The 20,794-nt window shown below is 35.8% G+C and overlaps 1 protein-coding gene across 1 annotated transcript in view; it reads left to right on the forward strand.

Moving 5' to 3' along the window:
- Positions 1–890: 890 nt before the first annotated feature.
- LOC119792214 (rho-related GTP-binding protein RhoN-like) overlaps positions 891–20,794 on the forward strand; it is a 41,840-nt gene continuing 21,936 nt past the window's right edge. Inside the window, exons 1-2 of the mRNA XM_038298740.1 lie at positions 891–1,192; positions 2,471–2,558. Coding sequence (XP_038154668.1) covers positions 1,088–1,192; positions 2,471–2,558 — 193 coding nt within the window. The 5' untranslated portion in view covers positions 891–1,087. The remainder of the gene's footprint in view (positions 1,193–2,470; positions 2,559–20,794) is intronic.

The following is a 20,794-nucleotide window of genomic DNA, read 5'->3' on the forward strand; positions in this document are numbered from 1 at the left end:
TTTGCAGTGGGTATGGAAAGTATTCGAACCCCTTTAAATTTTGCAGTCCTTGTTTCACTGCAGCCATTTGCTAAAATTAAAAGATTTTATTTAATTTCTCTTTAATATACACTCATTATCCCATCTTGACACAAACAAACATATATGTAGAACATTCTGCACAAAAAGAAAGAGGTAAAATATTACATGGTTAGAAGTGTGTTTTTTTTTTTCAATCTCTCCATGTTAAAAACAAACATAAACACTTTTGGAATACTCAAACTAAGTTAACTCAAACTACAAACAGAAAATATAGAACTTTATTAAAAGACAAAAAAGGAAATAAACTTAAAATACAATTAGACACAAAAATGTGTCTAAGTTATTAAGACTACAAAAATATGACCTAAATAAAGAAATATAAGCAATGAACATTTAAAGAAAATAAGGAATGAAATACTACCTAACTGCTTTTCTAACCTTTGCACACAGCTAGGTGTGCTGCAGTCCTCCTAATTGTAGCTAAACAGGACCACTCAATGGAAATTCTGTTTTTCTGTTTTATACACAAAAATATTTAGAAATGGATAACAAATATTTGGAAATCTTCTAATAATAAACAAAGGTTCAAATGTCCAAATGTCCATTAAAAGATGTAGAAAACACTTGGAGTTTTGAAAATCAGAGTTAACAAACAAACATTTTAGTTAAATTTTTTTTGTCCTTTTAGTAGAAGTCTTTTTCTTTTGCCTCAAGTTGGTATACTTTTGGTTTTTGGTAGAAAAAATTGATTAATTTTGTCTTTGAGGATAAAGATCATGTCAAACCATTGCAGAAGTATTTCAAGCTTTTATTGTGAAGGAGCTAAAACGGAAACAGACCTTTATTGGCGAGCCATTTATATCCAGGTATGATCATTGAACCTCACAGCAGGTTGGGGCAGAAGAGCGCAGCGCAGCGCAGAGCATGGTGAAGCTGACAGAAACTCTGTGGGGCTGAAGGTTTCCTCCACCATCTGTCTCCTCAGGAGGAACCATAAAGCTGCTCCTCCATCGCCCATAGGCTGGGATCTAAATGACAAGGAGGCAGAAAGTCATCCACTGATACTATGGAGAGCAAGGCTGTACTTCGCTGTAAGATTGTGGTGGTTGGAGACTCACGGTGTGGGAAAACGGCTCTCCTTCATGTTTTTGCCAAAGACTCGTATCCAGAGGTAAACACTTTACCAAACGCATGTTTTTTATGTCTATTTTTTAATCTGGGGTGCGTAAAGATCCACCCAAAGTGCGCTTCAGTGTATCCATTTTAAATTCTTTGGCAGTAAAACTCTGAAAAACAGTTTTATAGGTAAAAGTTTAGTGATATAAGAAGTTGAATATTAATGATAAACTCATTTAATTTCATTTGTGAGCATTTGCGCCCCGGCAATTGTTGATGCGCTCTGAGATCGCCAAAGCGCACCGAGTCAAAGTGCTTTGTGTTAACAACTTTAAAGTTTATATATATATATATATATATATATATATATATATATATATATATATATATATATATATATATATATATATATATATATATATATATATATATATATATATATATATATATATATATATCTCGCTTTAATGTTTTGGGACTAGACTGTAATTTATGTCCAAAATAAATAAATAGATAAAGATGTCCTAGGTTACTGGGCGGCATTATGTTCATATTTTGTGATGTCATCAGTTTATACTGCCACAAATTTTAGTTATTTTTCTCTCACCTGAACTACTGTAAATACTTTATAAAATCTGTTATTAATGGCAAACTGTCCTCAGTTTTAAAAAGAAATCCTTTCTGTCACAGTCTATTAAAATCAAAGCCAACTAGGGGTGGGCATTCATTGTTTTCTTTGGAATTTTGATTTATCTTCTAAATGAAAAAATTTAGGATGAATAAAATCTAAAATAGATGAATTGTCAGAATATTTATTTTTACTAGTTTTCTTTTCTTTCATTTTTTTTCCATTGGCAAATTCAGAAAACATGATTAAATGAATGTGGTTACTAAGGGTTACTATGTGATATAAATCACACTTCTTTATTTCATTGGTTTAATAAAGATGCATATTTTAAATCTGTATATTTTTCAACAGTAGTACATGTGAGGCTAAGATTGCTGTAGTATGCAGTCATAGCCTTTAAAGAAGACATGGGGAGTTGTTTTTTTTATCATGACTTATCGTTATCATGATAGTACCAATAATATCATATGATTTTAATTTAACATTGCGGAAATCTAAAGCCAACTGACCTAAATATCTAATCTAAATTGCTTAAAGCAGTGAATTGCTTTATTCTGCACTCTTTCATTTCTAATTCCTTTTGACATTCATCACTACCTTCCCCTGAAGATGCCACAATAGCAGTCTGAAGTAAAATCCCACCATATTTCATATTCCCACACTGAGCTCTCATCCAGTGTCATCTATTTATTTTATTTTTTTCAGAACTATGTTCCCACCGTGTTTGAGAATTACACAGCCAGCTTTGAGATCGACAAGCAGAGGATCGAGCTCAACATGTGGGACACTTCAGGTAGGATGCACTATTGACCTTTTTTGTGTTATAACAGCAACGGTACCATCCTAACAAGAGCTGCTCTGATCATTGGCTTAAAGAGGTGTTGCTGAGAGCTTCGGTTTGTTTTCATTGAATGTTTTTACAAAGTTCAGCACTCAACACATTTCAATGTGTCATCAATTTTGAACTGCATTCAACACAATCTGTCATCTACAGTAAATATTTCTTACTAATATGGGAAGTTTATTTTCTTTTTGAGTTTTACACTCTGGGGTTTTATTATGTACTTTGAATAACACCTTCAAAAGTGTTCATACATAAACCTTTTTACATTCAATAAGGTTACAAATAAAGGGGTTTCATCTGACAGACTAACACAAATACTTGGAAGGAAGGGGATTTATTTAAGGGCTTTATTTATTTGTTTTACAGACAGAAATCTGAAAAGTGTGGCCTGCATTTATTGCATGGGCTAGCCTGATAAACCAGACTAAATGTGAGATTAAATGTTTAATTGAGTTTGGCCCGATGAATGAATCATCTGAAGATTGTTAATGAGAAAAACCTCTTGTCTTTTCAAACCGCTGTCTGGCCTCTGACCAATGAGCGCAACTGACTGTGACATAGTAAGCGCGACAGAAAGATGGTGGGGGAGTGTAAACAAACAGCATGTGATGTGAGCAGTGGATAACTTGTTGAGATCACGGAGTTTGACTATTGTTGTCGTTTGTGCAAAAAAAGAGATGCGAGTAGCCGGTGTACTACACCACTGTACACAACTTTTCCGAAGTTCAATCAACCGTTGTCAGTGGCAGAAAGATTACAGAAAGTTGGAGTGAACGTTACGATTACACCAATTGAGTCTGTCGAGCTTGTACGACGGTGTTGAATACACTGAAAAAAGTAATGCAACCATTTTTTGACATTTATTTAATCATATTTAGTTACTTTAACACAATTGTTTCATGTTAGCTGGGTAGAACATAAAGCAATTGTGTTAAAGTAACTAAATATTAGTAAGTAAATCCCAAAAGCGGTTGCATTATTCTTTTTAGTCTAGACTGGAAAGAGACCTGCCAATTTATTGGAGGTGGATTGAAAACGACGTGCCCCCGCATAACAAACAGCTGCTGAAAAGAGAGCTCAGGAGCCTACACGCTCGTAAACAGAGAGACTTGAAGAAGCTCCGCCACAAAACAGACAAGCCAACGTTATCTGTCTCAGCGGAATATAGCCGAGGCAAGTTGACATTATCAGTATATAATCACGACCTGTGACGGCAAATCTATCTGCCTGTTGGTAAAACGGCGAATACGTCCCTCTTAAAAAAGAATGAGCATAGAGCCTCTTCCTGCTCATGTTTCAACGAAAACCCCAGGTCTAATCCTTCCAAAACTGATTGCAAAGCGGAGTCAAACGAGAACTGTTCAATAGTTATTGCCATCTTCCTTGTTGTTCTTTCTCCAGCGTCGCACAGCTTTGTCGTCACGCCCTCGAACCCCGCCCACTTTGCATCCCGAAATTCAGAACACATCTCTGCGTTGTGATTGGCCTGCCAGTTATAGGGCCTGGGTCATTGATCGAGGCTAGACCAACTCGTAGGCAAAAATCATTTTGGCCGCTGGCGGGTGGGGCTAGTTTACTAGGCTATGCATGGGCAGCTTTTTCCTTTTAAAATCTGCCATGAATTCTTTATTCAACACTGGTCTAAGTGAGGGGTCTGCAGCATGCTGCTTTGCAAGGTCTTTGCTCGATATTAACTTTGACTGAAATGTTGAAGAAAAAAAAAAACAGAAGTGTCTTGGAATATAATGCAAAATTAAAAAAAGTACTTTTATATATTTTTTTATGATCTGCCTCTAAAGAATTTCTTCAGCAGAATGAAACTAAAGCTGCATGAAAAACTTATTTTCTTGATGAATTATTAAAAATTGTAATCTGATTAAATATATTATCAGCTTTTGTCTTTTATTTGCTACAGATTTTAAGTTTGGGAGAGTTTATCCATACTTTATTTATACTTTTTGTAAAGGTTTGACATTTTTCTTAATGTTTTTAAAATCTAAGAAGTAGATTAGTAGGTTACCAACCGGTTTCCATATAATTTATATATGAAAATATATTTATTTTCTTTGCAGAGTCCTTTAAGTTTTATCTGCTTGAGATAAATTCAATATAGTAAAAGTCTTACTGTAAGACTGAAAGTGAAAATAAATACATTTTGGGGGTTGTAAAGGAGGCAGAAACGTGATCCAAACTGCTCTATCATACATCTGGTTTCATCTGTGGTTTTGATCATCTTTAGGAAACCGAACATCCGCCTAAGTCTCTGACATCTGATTTTTTAAAAATCCATATTTAGTGTCTGCTAAAGGGAAACGTCCCCACAAATTGATTCTGTCGATGCTGTGTCTCTGGAGGGTCACATTTAACATGTTTTTCTAACATGAACTTTGACCTTTCTGCTTTGTTTCTTGGTTCACTAATTGTTCTCTACAAACCTCTAATACTTTCATAAAACAGCTGGATTTAAGAAAAAATAACACATAGATGACCTTAAGTTACTATATAGGCGTTTGGTTGCATTTATCAAAGTAAGTGTGGAAGGGTACAATTATGCGCCACGCTCTTCTATCTGCATCTGTATCCTTCCACTTTGTAATTATGCACTACATTGTGCTGCACAGAGACATGTTCGCCCTTCTCTTCCAGTAAAGTAGTTTCTATGGAGCTGTAAAAGTCTTTGCAAAGCATCAAGCTGAAATGATGAGAAAGATATAAAAAGGAATGTGTTTTACTGCCAAACTGAAGAATCGATTTGGGGTTTTAAGAACAATGAAAATGAAACTTTTATGCATGCAGATCCACCACACTTCAACAAAGTACCCCCTTGAGCTAAACTACTGTTAAGAGTTATTATTTAAAAAGTAATTATTTGATAAAAATAAAACAGTCACATACACTGGAAAAATCCATGTTTATGTAAAACGATGAAAAGCACGTAGTTTGCAGCCTAATAAAAAATATTAAACTATTCAATTGGTTTATTTTTCCTAGTTTCTATAAAGATACAAACAAAAACCACAGAAAATCTTCTATAAGTAGGCTTTTACCTTCTGCTTAGTTTGACTTAATCTTAGGCTGAATTTATCAAGAGCCACAGTCCAATGAGGTGTAGGTCGCAGGCTACTGGTTAATAATGATATCTTAAGAAAATGTATTTAACTTTGTGGCTGAAACATCAGGACATGTTGAAAATTGATCTGAATGCTTTTGCAAGGCAAATATGTCTGACTTAAAAAGATCTAAGGTTGGTAAACTGATATTTTTACTCTTTTGATATAAACCTTTTAAATATCTCTAACTTTCCTTCACCCTTAAGAGGATGCATTAGTACAAAACTAGTCACACAGTGCAGAGAAAGGCGATAATGCACATCGTTGCTGTAACCTCCACCCATGCAGGGAGAGACAGACTAGCTAGACAAGCTAGAGATTAACAGCGGCTGCTGCTGGCCTGTGGGCTTGCTGTGGGTGAGGCCACCGTGTCTAATAAAATACCTCCCAAAACGGCTGCACACATAAACACACCTTTTTTTCCTCACTGGGCTGTTTGGTGAATAACAGTTACTCCAGTGGAACACTTAAACAGTAATTTTCGACTTAGTTAAGAATGCAGTTCTTGTTTTATTATAAGCATGTACTGTAGCACTACGGTGCCATATTACATGAAATGTGATCAAACCTGAAGAACAGCCTCTTCAGTTCGGTTGAAAGCATTAGAAAGAACATTCTCTCTAGTCCCAAATGCTCTCTGTCTGCATCGTGGAATAAAATGTCCTCGCATGAACCTCAGCACCTTACAACTACCTAAATAAAAGCCTGGCCTCAAACCTCCAAATTTAATATTCTATTTTAGGTCTGTGCAAATGAAATCTATAAAGACTTGGATTGCGAATTAAGCTACAGGCTTTATTTAATATTAGAAAGACGGCTTTATATCCTGTATTTAGTAGGTAAGGGGACAAACGGAAGGACAGAGTTTAAATACTTTGCTCCAAAAAACTCTTTTTTGGGAGCAAAAAAACAACAAAGTCTATGAAATGTATTTATGTAGCACCTTAGCATAACAAAGTGCTTCATAATAAGCTAAAATTAAATAAAAATTGTGCATATAGGTAAAAAGTTAAAGACATTAATGCATATAAACATGATGTAAAAATCTAAAATTGTTGGTTTTATAATTGAAAGCCCACTTATGAAAGAATGTCTTTAGGTGTGTAAAAATGGGAACTTTCCATACCTGAAAGATAAAATCAGAGTTTTTAAGTCCTTTCTGACGTGGCCTAAGAGTCAAAACAGTCGTTATGTTTCTTGATTATTTATGTTTTAAACCTAACAGCCATGTTTTCAGCATTCTGCAGCAGATCAAGTTCTTGTTAAAACATATAGATAAGAAGCTGCAGAATCCAAGTTATTCAGTTAAATATTTCTGAGATGGTCCTTGTGAGTTGCTCTAAACACATTGCGTAATCAAAAATAACACCCAGGTTTCTAAGGCTGGACTGAACAACAGCAAAGAATCTAATTTTCAGGAGCAATAATCACAGTTTTAGTCTCAGGTGAGCTAAGCTTTTCATAGTTGTTACTTAACCACTGTTTGATGCTGCCAAATGACCTTCATTTATGAAACTCTTTGATTGAATGACTAGCATATCTGGGGTAAACCACAATTACCGGTACACTTGATAGAATCTGATAATCCCATTCGCTGAAACAATAAAACCTGAGACAGAAGGTTTAATGAAATCTATATAGCTCAATCTTGTGAAGTTTATTAATCATAATCTTTTAACAAACAGTTTTGAAACCTGACGACAGATTGAGCAATCTTTAATAGTTTTACTATTTGCTTATACCCAGTCTTCAACATTTAAGACTTAACACTGAATTTAAATTCTCGAACAATAGACACTTAACAGACCCAAACTGAATCACAAGACTAAAGTGAAATCAGAGCTCAGACTTTGAGTGATGTTCAGTTAGGAAGAAATCTGCAGTTCAGTTAGATCTGCAAATTTTGTTCATAAAAGGCAATAAGAATCGAATTAAACACAGGTGAGATTAAGAAACCGTTAAATTAAAAAATGTATACACATTGAGGAAGTTTAAGTGGAAAATGATAATGAGGTTTTCCAGATTTCCTTAGAATTGTTTGAAAGATGCTCCAGAAAATGTAGTAGGCAGAAAGCAGATCATACCCATGTTTTTTGGTCATGCCCTAAGCTGAATGTACTCTGTAAGGATGAATCTGAAGCTTTTTAAGCAGTTTTTGATATTAAAACATTATTTGGGCCTAGTTTTTCCATGTGGCAGAATGGGTCAGGGCAGCCAGCCGCAAGATGAGTCTACTGAAGAAAATGTTTTAGATAAACATAAAAACAGATAGACACAAAATAAAACCATTTTTCAGCTGAGAACAGAAAACTGAGATTAATATTTACACAGGCTCACCAGAAGAAGATTGAAGAAACTGCCCTGTCTAATGAGTTTCTATTTCTGCTGCGACATTCGGATGGTTAGGTCAGAATTTGGCGTCACAAACATGAAAGCATCCATCCTGCCTTGTATCAACGGTTCAGGCTGGTGGTGGTATCATGGTGTGGGGGAGATTTCCCTGGCACACTTTGGACATCTTAGTACCAATTGCCACAGCTTAGCTGAGCATTGTTGTTGACCATGTCCTTCCCTTTATGACGATCACGTACCCATCTTCTGATGGATACTTCCAGCAGGAAAACACCCCCTGTCATAAAGCATGAATCTTCTCCAGATGGTTTCTTGAACATGAGTTTTCTACACTCAAATGGCCTCCTCAGACAGTCACCCAGACCTCAGTCCAATAGAGCCCCTTTGGGATGTGGTGGAAGAGGAGATTTGCATCATTGATGTGCAGCCAACAAATCTGCAGCATCTATGTAGTGCTATCATGTCAATATGGACAAAACTCTTATTCAATGCATGCAATAAAGTATTAAGGCAATTCTAAAATCAAAAGTGGGACCAACCCAGTGCTAGCAAGATGTACTTAATAAAGTTGCTAGTGAATGTACCACTGTTACTAATGCATAAAATTAAAAGGTATCCAATTATGTATCATTGGAAGACAGATACTGTATGAATTTATGATATCGCTACTAAAGACTATTTTATTATGTCATTTTTTTCTCTTTATTTTTTTTTCAATAAGAAAAATCTGTAAAAATAAGTCAAAAAGTAATAATAATTTGAGTAACAGTATTGCGGTCTTATCTCTGCAGTGTTAATATTTGGGGGATAATAAACCAGCTGAACTGATGAGAGGGTATTTACCCACCAACAGGATTTCATGATTCCCTAATGCTACATTCATCTGTGTTTATCTAGAAGAAAAGGAGTGGGTTTATTCAGTCTATAATTTAGCCAAAATAAGCATCTCACCTGGCCAATGGTAACCAGACCTGTGGGAAATAAGAAGCAACTAATTATACATTTAGCAAGGTTACTATCAGTGAGTCTGCAGTGGCAGCTTTGGCTCCAGTCACTGGGTTTGTGTTTGCACAACAGGCTGTGCCATCCTTCCAAAAACAGCTTTATCATTTACCCAACCCAAGAACATCTTTCATTATTTATTCTGTCTTTCCTGTTAGCAACATAGCTGAAGCACAGTGTGTCATTTGCCCTAATTTAACCTGAATATTATCCATTTAATTTAATATGAGTAGATTATCTTTTTGAATAAACCAAATAGTATATCATTTCACGCTTTTGGGTATCTGTCAACAAAATTGTTATCTTTAAACACTAAAACAGATTAAAGAGGGCGCCTTCTCCCGAATGCTTCTAAGAGTTTCACCGCATTCTCTTAAACATTGCAGAAGTGTTTTTTACTATTACGTTATGTTTTATTGCCACATCTTTTACATATTTCTATATATGTTTAGCAACATAAAATACGGAATTTTTTTAATTGTTCGGGTGTTTGCAAAACTAGATGCAGCATTTATATATCATTGAAAAGCCTCCCAATGGTCTTTAATCTGACGCTTTCATTACAACCTTTAAAAACTCTGCACATCTGCAAAGTTATTTTATTTTAACAAACAGATGCTACAGTTGATACTTGATTTTTTAAACACTTTATGAAAATAATCTATCAATATGTCTCTCTCTTTCTCTCATCAATAAAGAATGTCCTGCTTGTGTTTCAGCAAGAAACAACAAAGTTATTTCCATTTAGTTTCCATTGGTCCTTTGTCTTTTTCTTACACTCTCAGGTTAGGTTTATGGCCTTGTCTCTGCAGGATTTAGAGAGAAAGCAAACAGGTGCACTTACCATAATGGTTTGTTTCTTGTTTTAGATTACTCATATCTTGCTCAGTTTAAAAGCCATCCATTTTCCGTCACGCTTATCCCCGCTGGGGTCGCTAGGGATGCTGATCTCCAGCTGTCTACGGGTGAGAGGCGGGGTACACCTTGGACAGGTTGCCAGTCTGTCGCAGGGCAACACAGAGACAAACAGGACAAACAACCATTCACGCACACTCACGCCTAAGGAAAATTTAGAGAAGCAAATTAACCTAACAGTCATGTTTTTGGACTGTGGAACAAAGCCGGAGTACCCAGAAAAATCCCACGCATGATCAGGGAGAACATGCCAACTCCATGCAGAGAGACCCCGGGCCGGGAATCGAACCTGAAACTGTCTTCCTGCAAGGATGCAGCGCTACCTGCTACCCACTGTGCAGTCCTATAATTTTAAATACATTACATTACAAAAATTGATAGGACTGCACAATTTAAAAGCCAAAAAGAAAAAGAAAAAATACAACAAATCACATCCACTGGATCTACCAGATTTTGCCTGTTTTATTTTTACATTTCTTCATCACTACTTCAAACATATCTTTAAAACCTGATCCCTCATTTTAGATGTTTAGATTTTTTTTCCCCAGCACCCATGTACTTCTGCACTTACACAAATCCTTCATGCCATGACTAATAATAATAATTGAATAAGTGCATTTATGCAGTTGCGTTGCTCTGCAGTTAACAAGTATATGTGTCTCTTCAGGCTGTCACTATTGTGTTTGAGCATGTGTGTGTTTATGGGAATGTGCAGTCATGCGTTAAGTAGCAGCCAGGCCGATGTAGTAAGCGTTCATTTTGTGGGTATGTGTGCAGCGTTCATTGTCTGTCTCTCACACAATGGCAGGGAAAGAAGTTGAGTATAAAAGTCGGGCACTATGTCGATGGACATGGATCTGACATAGATCTATTGGAAAATGACTATACTGCTTAAAAAACATCTTTTTTTCTCCACTGCAGACATATCATCTTTCTGAGATGGGTGTTGATATATTCACTTTGCTGGGGCCTCTTTTTGTGTAGAGTTTCATCAAGATGATCAAAGCTGGTTTCTTTGCTGCAGTTTTCTGTACAGCCACTTATCTTTGATCTCCTTGCATTGTTGTTTTTTTTGTCTCGTATCTTTGCCATTTACAATCCTTAATATATTCTCCATGGGGTTTATGTCAGCCCAGTTTGGTGGACAGTCACAGTAACATCATGCTCATCAAACCTATGAAATTATGGCAGTGTTGATATGGGCTGGGTTCTAATAAAATATAAAATCGATATCTGAAATCAGCGTCAAGTTCTCCAAAATACCCTGAAACAAGACTCCAGTGAGTTTGAACATTATGAAAGTTAAAGATGCGGAAACTTCAGAGGCTGCCTCTTAAGAGCTGTCACATCTTCTCAGGCTTGCAGTTTTTCACGATGATTGTGCATGTTTTTGCACCAGTTTTTTTTTTTCTCTCTCTATCTTCCACTCAGCTTTCTGTTAATACGTTTGTATACAGCTCTCTGTGAAAAACCTGCTCCTTTAGCAATAATCTGGTGGACAACATTTAAGTCAGCAGTCTTTCCCCTTGTGTTGGACAAAATATAGCGTAACACATGATCTATAATATCAATTCTTTTTTAAATTGAATTATAAAATAACAGATAATATGCATTTTTTAAAATCATAATACTGGATTTAAGTATCAAATATTATAATAAAATAGCAAACTATTTCTTATGAGGTAATTTGTACGCATTATTGGAAAAGCAAAAGAGAAGGCTCGATTGGTGCAGACTCTGAGAAAAACGAGGCAGTGTTCGGCAAAGTGCCAGACGAGCCACTGAGCCGCCTGCTCATTGTGTACACACAAACAGAGGATTTAATTAATCAGGCACTGACTGTGTGACCAAACACTTGCCCCCCTGTCTCCTTCATTCTTCATCTCCCTTCACCACCCACTGCCTTATCCATATCATGTCTTCCTCCATTGCATCCAACCATATGTGGGTTCAAACCTCCTGCCTCGTTGATTAAACCTATTTTTTTCCCTTTCCCAACAAACCAAAATCTTCCCTAACTCTGTTCTCTGCTAAATTTATTTCAACATTTAGTCTCTTTATGTTATTTTCAGGTCATTTGGTGTTAAAAAAAATCTGTTTCTGTCTAAAGGTCTTTATAATATCAATATATTTTTATGACTCTAGATATTAACATATTGATTCATGCACTTCATGCTTCACTGAAATTATTTTATCAGAATTACAAGCTAAGAGACCTGAGAGGATAGTTGGGCTCTCCAGATAACATTTTTTTTTGCAACCAAAAAGGTCAACTTACTTTGAAAATGTAGGAAAAGGTCAAATGCTTTAATATAACAGCAGAAGATTTGCCAATTACTCTTCCAATATTACATACATACAGTAGAGCGTATTAGAATGAGAACCGCTTTTAGACCTTTTCCCATTATGACTTATTTGAAACTGCTTTTAGTTGTTCTTGGTTAAAAGATTAAGTTGCTTCTTTAAGCACATCTTGGTTTTTGTTGGAAATGATCTCACACATTTTTGGACCTCTCCACTCTTTTCTGAGTAGACGGTGAAAACACAATGGAAGAAAAGCATACCTGCATTGCGAGGACAAGGAAATGGTTTAGAGGCTGCCAAATACTGTAATTGGTTGTAGGTTTAGCTTAAAATAAAACAAAATTCTATTTCAATTTCTATTCAATTAATTTATATAGCGCCAATTCACAACACACGTCATCTCAAGGCACTTGACAGTTCAACAGATCATACTGTACAGTCAAATTTATTCAAAGTTTTCTATCTAAGGAAAACCAGTTGATTTCATTGACTCATAGACTCAAAGGCAATCCTTCACACTAAGCATGCTTGTAGCGACAGTGGAGAGGAAAACTACCTTTTAACAGGAATAAACCTCCATCAGAACCAGGCTCAGTGTGAGCGGCCATCTGCCGAGGCCGTGTGGGGGTTCAAGGAGACAGAAGCAGAGATATGAAAAGCAACTGCAAAGCTACAGTCAGAGAAACAGGACTACACTGAAAAAACAGGCCGATCTCGAACATCTATAAACAAATTCTGACACTTCTCTCCAAAATGACCACAATAACCTTAAAAACCATAATAAAATGGTTTGGATCAAAACCTGGTGGTGTAGTGGAATGGCCTAGTCAAAGTCCAGATCAAAATGCAATACAAAATCTTTAGGAAGACTTTAAAATACAAAATGTCAACTTGGCTAAACTTGAGCGGAATCGAAAAATAACAAAGGACAAAAGGCGGACTGTTCAAATAAACAAGACAGAGACAATTATTTACTAAGGATAGTGCAATTGTTAGAAATGCCAGTTCTCTATTTTGCTTTGTGAATAAGCAACATATTGAGCTGGTTTAACACAAGATGCTAATAAAATGCACAGATAGTTTCAGCTGTAACATTTAAGTTTTTGATACTATTATAAAGCTGTCAAAGTCAATCTAAAAGTATCACAGCACATTTGGTAAAATGTTATAAAAAAGTTATTTTAGAAAATGAATTATTAACTTATTTTCTGATAGTTACCAAAGTTTTGTCTGTGTTTAGATTGCACTATATAAAACCCTCCAGTCATTAAGAGGACAGTTCATATCACCTCAAAGCAAAGTTAAACCTGATGTCAAGGCATTTATGATGATACAGCAGTTGAGTTTAAGCAGCTGGTTACTCTTTAAATATACATAAAAAGAAATGACACCGAAAATCTGATCTGAGCCGACCTAAGAGCCGTAATGGAGTTTATGTCTCGATTTGCTTTTCTCTGCAGTTTCCACTTTCAGCTTTAATTTGATCCATTCCTGCTGTCAGCTTCTCTGCAGCTCTTTTCACTTTCTGTGTTTCGAGTCAAGGGCAGGAGACCCACGGTGACGGCACTTTTCCCCCTCAGCACTCTTGCGCCTGATTAGCTTAGCTTGCTCTTTCTTTGTAAATGTCTTCGTCTGTCTCTCTCTCTCTCTCACTCCTCACTCACTCATTTTCTCTGCTAATCCAAAACTCCCGCAGTTCAGATACCACAAAGCTATAATCTGACTTTCTAAGCTGTGACAAAAGGAAATAAGTGACTGCTGAAGTTCATTTTCATGGAACATCTGTAATTAATATAAGAAAACTTTTGTTTTGGTGGAGAAATCAAATATTTACCCTATTGTAGTAAAAAAAAAAAATCATTCAGTTTTCTATGTAAAGTTTGAAAAAGGTCATAAATAACATTTTAGAGCGAGTCCAGCAGTGCCTTTAACATTTCCTGGTGATAATTACAACAAAGTATTATAACTCACTGCTTCCTAGAATCAAGTAATTACAAATTCTCATATAATAGCTTTCAATAAAGATTTTCCTCCTGTTCCTTCTTCTAAGTTAATCTGTAAAAGTAAATACCAAATGTCCTTTCGTTTTTAAGAAGCTCACAGGACAGGCCCACACTAATATAAAGAAGCCAACGGAAAGAAGGAAAGAGGTGGAAACAGGAAAACAAAAATGCAGAACTGAAATAATAATTGTGGCATTTTTTTCTTGTATTTATTTTTTTTATTATCATGAGTTTTAGGGACAAAAATTATCACAAATTTGTCTGCTGGACTTAAAGCTGTATTGATTGGTTACTATAAAAAGTTGTCTGTCAGTATGCTCCTTTGTGTGCATATAGTTGTGTTATCAATGGTTGGATTGGGGAGGGAAAGAGCTCATTTTGGGAAGATAGCAAAGGTACAATGACGATTACTGTTGTAAAATGTACAGATGGAACCTCATCAGGTCTATTTGCTGAATATTTTGGTAATTAACCTGGTTGAAATGGCATGGAAGGATGTGTTTATTGGCCATATTAACATTTATTATTATTATATATATAACACATAATTTACACAAAATAAATGTTGTGATATGAATCAGAATTGGCAAATATCAGTTTATGAAATCTAGCTATTCTCAATAATAACTTTATAATGTAGTGTTTTCACCTCCACTAACCCCTGCAGTACAAAGCTTTGTGTCATAAGATTAAATAAAAATAAAAACAGATTTAAATGAGGTGAATAAAATATGGTCTGATTCCAAATGTTAACATGTTTCATTGTTTGTTTTTTGTACCTAATTTATTTAATAATATAATCTTCATTTCTTCTCATAAAAAGGCTGAAAACATAAAAGAAAAATAAATATGGCAAAGAAAAAGGAAAATTGGAATAAATTTGGATTGGGGAAACACTTTTTTTTGTTGCAACACTTGAAGAATCTGTTCATTTAGATTTGCTATTATAATTATTTGCTTTATACCAGGAGATGATTTCTCTCTGCTTTTACACTCAGCTTCAAGCATCTTTACACTGTATAGCTCATTGTTTTGCTTTGGCTTATTTCAATAAATGTTTGCAGCTGGATTAAGCATAAAATATCTTCTAAACCTGCTGTCCACTTTTTGAAAAGGAAATGAAAGACTCAATCAGTGACTTGTTGGTAAATATGGAGGAGGAATGTTCAGCTTGATAGCTAAGTGCTTCTCCACAGCTGAATGGAGAGAGGAAATTGGATGATATTCAGAAACATTACCCCAAATACGCAAATGTTGCTGATGTGATCCACATTCAAACAGATGTTTGCAAAATTAGCTGAGCCCAAGTTGGCAGTAAATCTGAAATTGAAGTAAACAGTTTATTTTGTGAGAATAATAGATTCATTTGAAGCCATCAGTCCATGAATCTTATCACAGACATAAGCAATGTGCAGCACAGAAGCTACATTTAGCTGAATAATAAGTTTGTTGTTTTTCTTTTTTTTTTTATAACAAAGGGCAGGTTGATGCTTGAAAAACAAAAGCGCAGGCGAGAATGTTAAATTGTGAGGATCAATAAAACAACTGGCCGAACTGCTGTGTGGAAACCTTGACATGTGGAAGCGCACATCTCGCTCTCCTTCAGGCATCAGGATTCTGAAAACATTCAGGATTAACATGGATGTTTGCACACGCTGTGCAAATATCTCTGGCACTGTCTGCCCTTCCAAGTACCAGTTGGATTTGTTTATCCATGCAGGTCAGTAGAGATTGCCTCTAGAACCCATCATTCATTCATGAGGGGCTTTTATGACCCCACATACAAGCTGGCTTCCTAAAAGCATCGCTTAGATTTGTCAAAAAACAGCTGCTCTGATTAATCTTAAGCAGAAAGCTGTTGACCAGTGATGTTTAATGTCTGTTCACTTGTGGGGTATAGGTATAAAAAAAACCTACATAAGAATGAGAGATAGAGTCTCAATGTAAGCATTAGTATGTTTTCATTGTGCGTCTGTGAGCTCCAGAATTTCTAATTAAATTCAATTCAGTTTATTTCTATAGCTCCAATTCACAACACATCATCTAAAGGCACTTTACAATCCAACCAGATCATACAGTCAAATTAATTTAAAGTTTTCTAACTAAGGAAAACCGTTTGATTGCATTGACTGATTGACTTGAAGGCAATACCTCACACCAAGCATGCTTGTAGCGACAGTGGAGAAGAAAAACTCTCTTTTAACAGGAAGAAACCTCCATCAGAACCAGGCTTAGTGTGAGCGGCCATCTGCCGAGGCCGACTGGGATTCAGGGAGACAGAAGCAGACATGGAGAAAGAAACTTCAAATCCCTCTTTTGAAGTAAAAGAGGGATAAAGGATGCACACATTATTTAATTAACTTAAACATATTTCCTCTACTCTCATCTTATAAATCTAAATGTATGAGAAGAAATTAAAATGTTCTCCTTAAGTTCCTTTTGAGTCCCTTGCAAGTTCACTTTAAATTTGAGTTTTTTTTTCCTTTTTTGAGAAATTGATAGATAAAATGCAAGCTAGACCTATGCAATGAAATGTTTAACACAAAGTCAACCATTTTCAAGCTTTTAACCATGTTATAATACCATTCCATCTTCAAAATATGTCCAAAATAGTATTTAGCCTGAATCATTCATTATTGAGGAATCCTCATTCATTTTGTTCTCTGATCAGCAGCCCCTTTTTGTCCTGGAAAAAACAGTGACCATCACTAGGATGCTGTTACTCTCTCCTGGAAGCACCTACCTTGACCATGCCACACCTGCCCAGTAAACAACAGGCCCACTTTCTCTGCTCAGTGATGTATGAATGATCATTTCTGCTCAAATTTTACACAAAGATGTTCGTTTAGCTTCTAATCTGCACAGCAAAGGCAACTGTTTTCTGTTAGCGAAGGCCAAAGATTTAGTGAGAAGTCTTTGCTCAGCCCTCTTAAAGAGGAGCCTGAACATCAGAATTGGTGTAATATGGCGAAGTCATCAAACGGACAGCAACCAGACAGAGATGGGATGCTTTGCAGCAAAGACTGCTTTTTTTTACGTTGGTTCAAAGAAAATAATAAACGCGATATACAATAAGAGCCCTGTGATAGACTGGCGACCTGTCCAGAGAGTATCCCACCTCTCGCCCATTGATAGCTGGAGATAGACACCAGCACCCCTCATGCTGCAGGGATAAGCATGACAAAAAAATGGATGGCTGAATGGATGTTCAATAACAAATACAAACCCCATAGTGTCAAAGGCAAATTAAACATTTTCTCTCCCACTTAAGACTCAATCATTTCTTTATAGGATAAAATGGTAGCCTCTAACACCTCTGATGGTGAAGGCCTGTTTACGCTAACATAGACATGAATAAGCATCACTGTATGTGTAATTTGATTCCCATGTATAACGGGAAGACAGAAGAGCTGGAGCAAACTGTTAAAATGAAAAGGGGAGCCAGGAGGTTTAGTGTGAGGAGATGCCCAGATGCTATCTGTTCCCTCAGTTATTAGTTTTAAGGATTCCTGCTGAGTTCAGCCTAAGTGATGTTCTCTGGCTTTCCAAGAAAGCGATTTTCTTCCAAATAGAGCTGGTTTGCAACAAAATGAAAATACCTGATATTAAACTGATCATCACTCTTAAATCAAAGAAAGTATTTTTTTTAAATTCATATAAAAGATGTTACATCACTTTTTAGTCTAAAGGTTATACATGTCTTTCCTTTTTTATCCCCATTTTTTTATTTTATTTTTTTTTTCTGGGTGTGTCCCAATTTAGGGTCTGCATCATTTAAAGATCTCAAAAACAACAAAGCCGTTTATTGGAACAGTCTAGAATTCACCAACCCTTCTCACCTTTACCATAGCGCCAGACAGGAGAGGAAGACCCTCCCAGACAGCTGCCAGCATGAGCTCTTTTGAAATTAAGTAAAATGATGAAAAACAGAGCAGATATTTGGCTAAGCTACATTCTCATGTAAAAAACATGTTAAAATCGATTTTGGGTCACAGAAACCCTAAAATGTCAATTTCCAATCACAATTTTGCCCATCACCATTAATGCCAAAATTTGAGCAATCAGTTTCGAGCTGCAAAGAATCATGGGAAATGGTGGTACTTAAGGCATCTCCTTCAAATCAGGAACCATAATGACACATCTGTTGGATGGACTGGTGAATTGGGACAGCCTTTGTCGCAGCGTTATGATGTAATCGGCTCATAAATATGGCCTTTGAAGGATGCAGCTGCTGAATTGGGACATACCCTGTTAAAACAATCATGTTCGAACAAATAAAATCAAAATGTCACCAACAAACCCAATTTACAGTAGGTGATTATAATTTTTATTACATTAATTGCCTGTTAATTGACCAAGGTTTGATAACTAAATGATTTGCCTTTAACTGTGGTCGTAAATTCAAATCAATTTGCTCTGTAAAAAAAATTTAATTTTCACAGCAGTTTACACCATTAAAAAATGGATTTTGTAGCCAGAACTGATTGTACAAGTTTCACTTAAATATAAATGAAAACAATTATATGTTATCAATCAAGTTTAGCATCTCCAAGTTACCTCATAGCAAAACTATTTGAATCTTTTTATGTCAGAGGACTGCAAGGATTAAAGACTAAAACAGAAAGGTTGGTTTTGAATTGTTTATCAGCTATACATTGGGTGGAGACACTATTTTCTGCCTCTACCGGTAATTTTCCATTCATATAGGCCTACAGTTCCCACGCTGCCTCTAAGGTGGCTATTTAGCTAGAACAGAAGCCAAAGGAGGCCAAAGAATCCAAAGAACCTACTGTGACGTTTTTCCAGTCTTACTGAGGATGACTTTGTTTCATGGAAGAAATTCAATTCAATTTAAAAAGCCAGGAATGTCTGATTGCTGTGGTAATAAAAGATTGCTTATAAATTTGTTTTCTTTATATTGGCAACAAAGAGAAGAGAGCTGAATTGATTTTAAAACCACATTTGTACTGACTGAGCCAGGTTTAGTTTGTAAGCTGTCTTTAGTTGGTATGTAAGGCATCACTTTGTGACTGTGTTGTTATGACTTCTAAGGATGGCATCAACAATTGTTCTAATATGAAGCAGAAAATGCATTTGTTTTCAGGGAAAAAGAAAGACCTGAACTGGGATAAATATGATTTGAAAGGCAGATGCAATTCATTTTGTCTTGATAAAAGATGATGGACAAAAGTGACACAGGTGAGTATTAATGACGCTTTCCTGCACAAACAATCTATGGTGGTTCTGCACAAAATTCTTCTGGGCACTATTTTGTTTTATTGGAAGCACAGATAAAAAAAAAGCATGAAAAAAAAAAACCTTTTATAGTTTATTATTTGATGCAATAAGTAGGTTGTGCAACCAAAAATAAATTTGCATCTTTAAACTGAAAGAAATAAAATGTAAATTTCACCAAGTCAAATTTACATTTAAAGTTTTATTTGAAAATATGTTTTTGGAACTGTTAATTTACACTATACCTAAAATTTGAAATATCTTACAATGTAAAATAAATAAATAAACTGTAATAATTACTTTCCAAGTAAATATTTACTTCAAGTCAAAGGTGATGGTGTTGCATGACCAGATGATGCAACTATCTTAGTTAGCTTTGATCTTTACATTCATATATTGATCGTTTTTAAGGTTGTTGTTTTGCAGGTTTAAAAAAGGGCAAGAAACTAATTTCTGGAATTCTACAGTTTTCTGGATTATTACTATTTTTTTCTCAATTATTTCAATGCTGTGGGCCAAAAATGGGGAGATTTTATATAGAAAACAAGGCTTTTATCATGGACTGTTAGTCCCCCTCCTTCACTCAGGCTGAAATCTCTACCAAATAAACCAGACAAAGGAAAATCTGCTTATTATAAGTCATAAACATAAAAAGCATGGTACACACCTCATGAGAAGTCACACTATGGAGATTCTGCTTCATGGCAGTAACTAGACATCATAATATTATATTCTTGTATATTATTATTGCCATACCTGATTGTTTTTGAGCTAATTTTTTTCTGCTTTAACAGCAAAGCATGCTGCCATTACGGTATGTACTTGAAACCCTGAAGTGGATGCTGATGTATTGGCTCATATTGATCTTTGAGACATGGAAAAACAACCAGCTCTCCTGTGTCTTTATGAATTTGATCAGAGAGTTTTAGACAGAGACAGATGGACTGACCGTGCTAAAACAGCAGGAATCCTCCCTGGAGGGGCATCAAACTACAGCTAGAGGATTTCAGAAAGGATCCCCGATCAATACACATTAGCTGCACCTCCATCCCTGAACAAGGCTTAGAAGACACCATGGAACCCAGAGGCACTCACTCCCACTGAGTTTATGTGAATTTATTCATTGATGACAAGTCGAACCCGTTATCAAATTATACCTCAGGAACTGAGGCTGAACCACAATATAAACACAATATATATATACACTATATTGCCAAAAGTATTTGCTCACCTGCCTTGACTCACATATGAGCTTAAGTGACAT

Source organism: Cyprinodon tularosa, unplaced genomic scaffold (assembly GCF_016077235.1).
Source record: "Cyprinodon tularosa strain WSP-4 unplaced genomic scaffold, ASM1607723v1 ctg413, whole genome shotgun sequence".
NCBI lineage: Eukaryota > Metazoa > Chordata > Actinopteri > Cyprinodontiformes > Cyprinodontidae > Cyprinodon > Cyprinodon tularosa.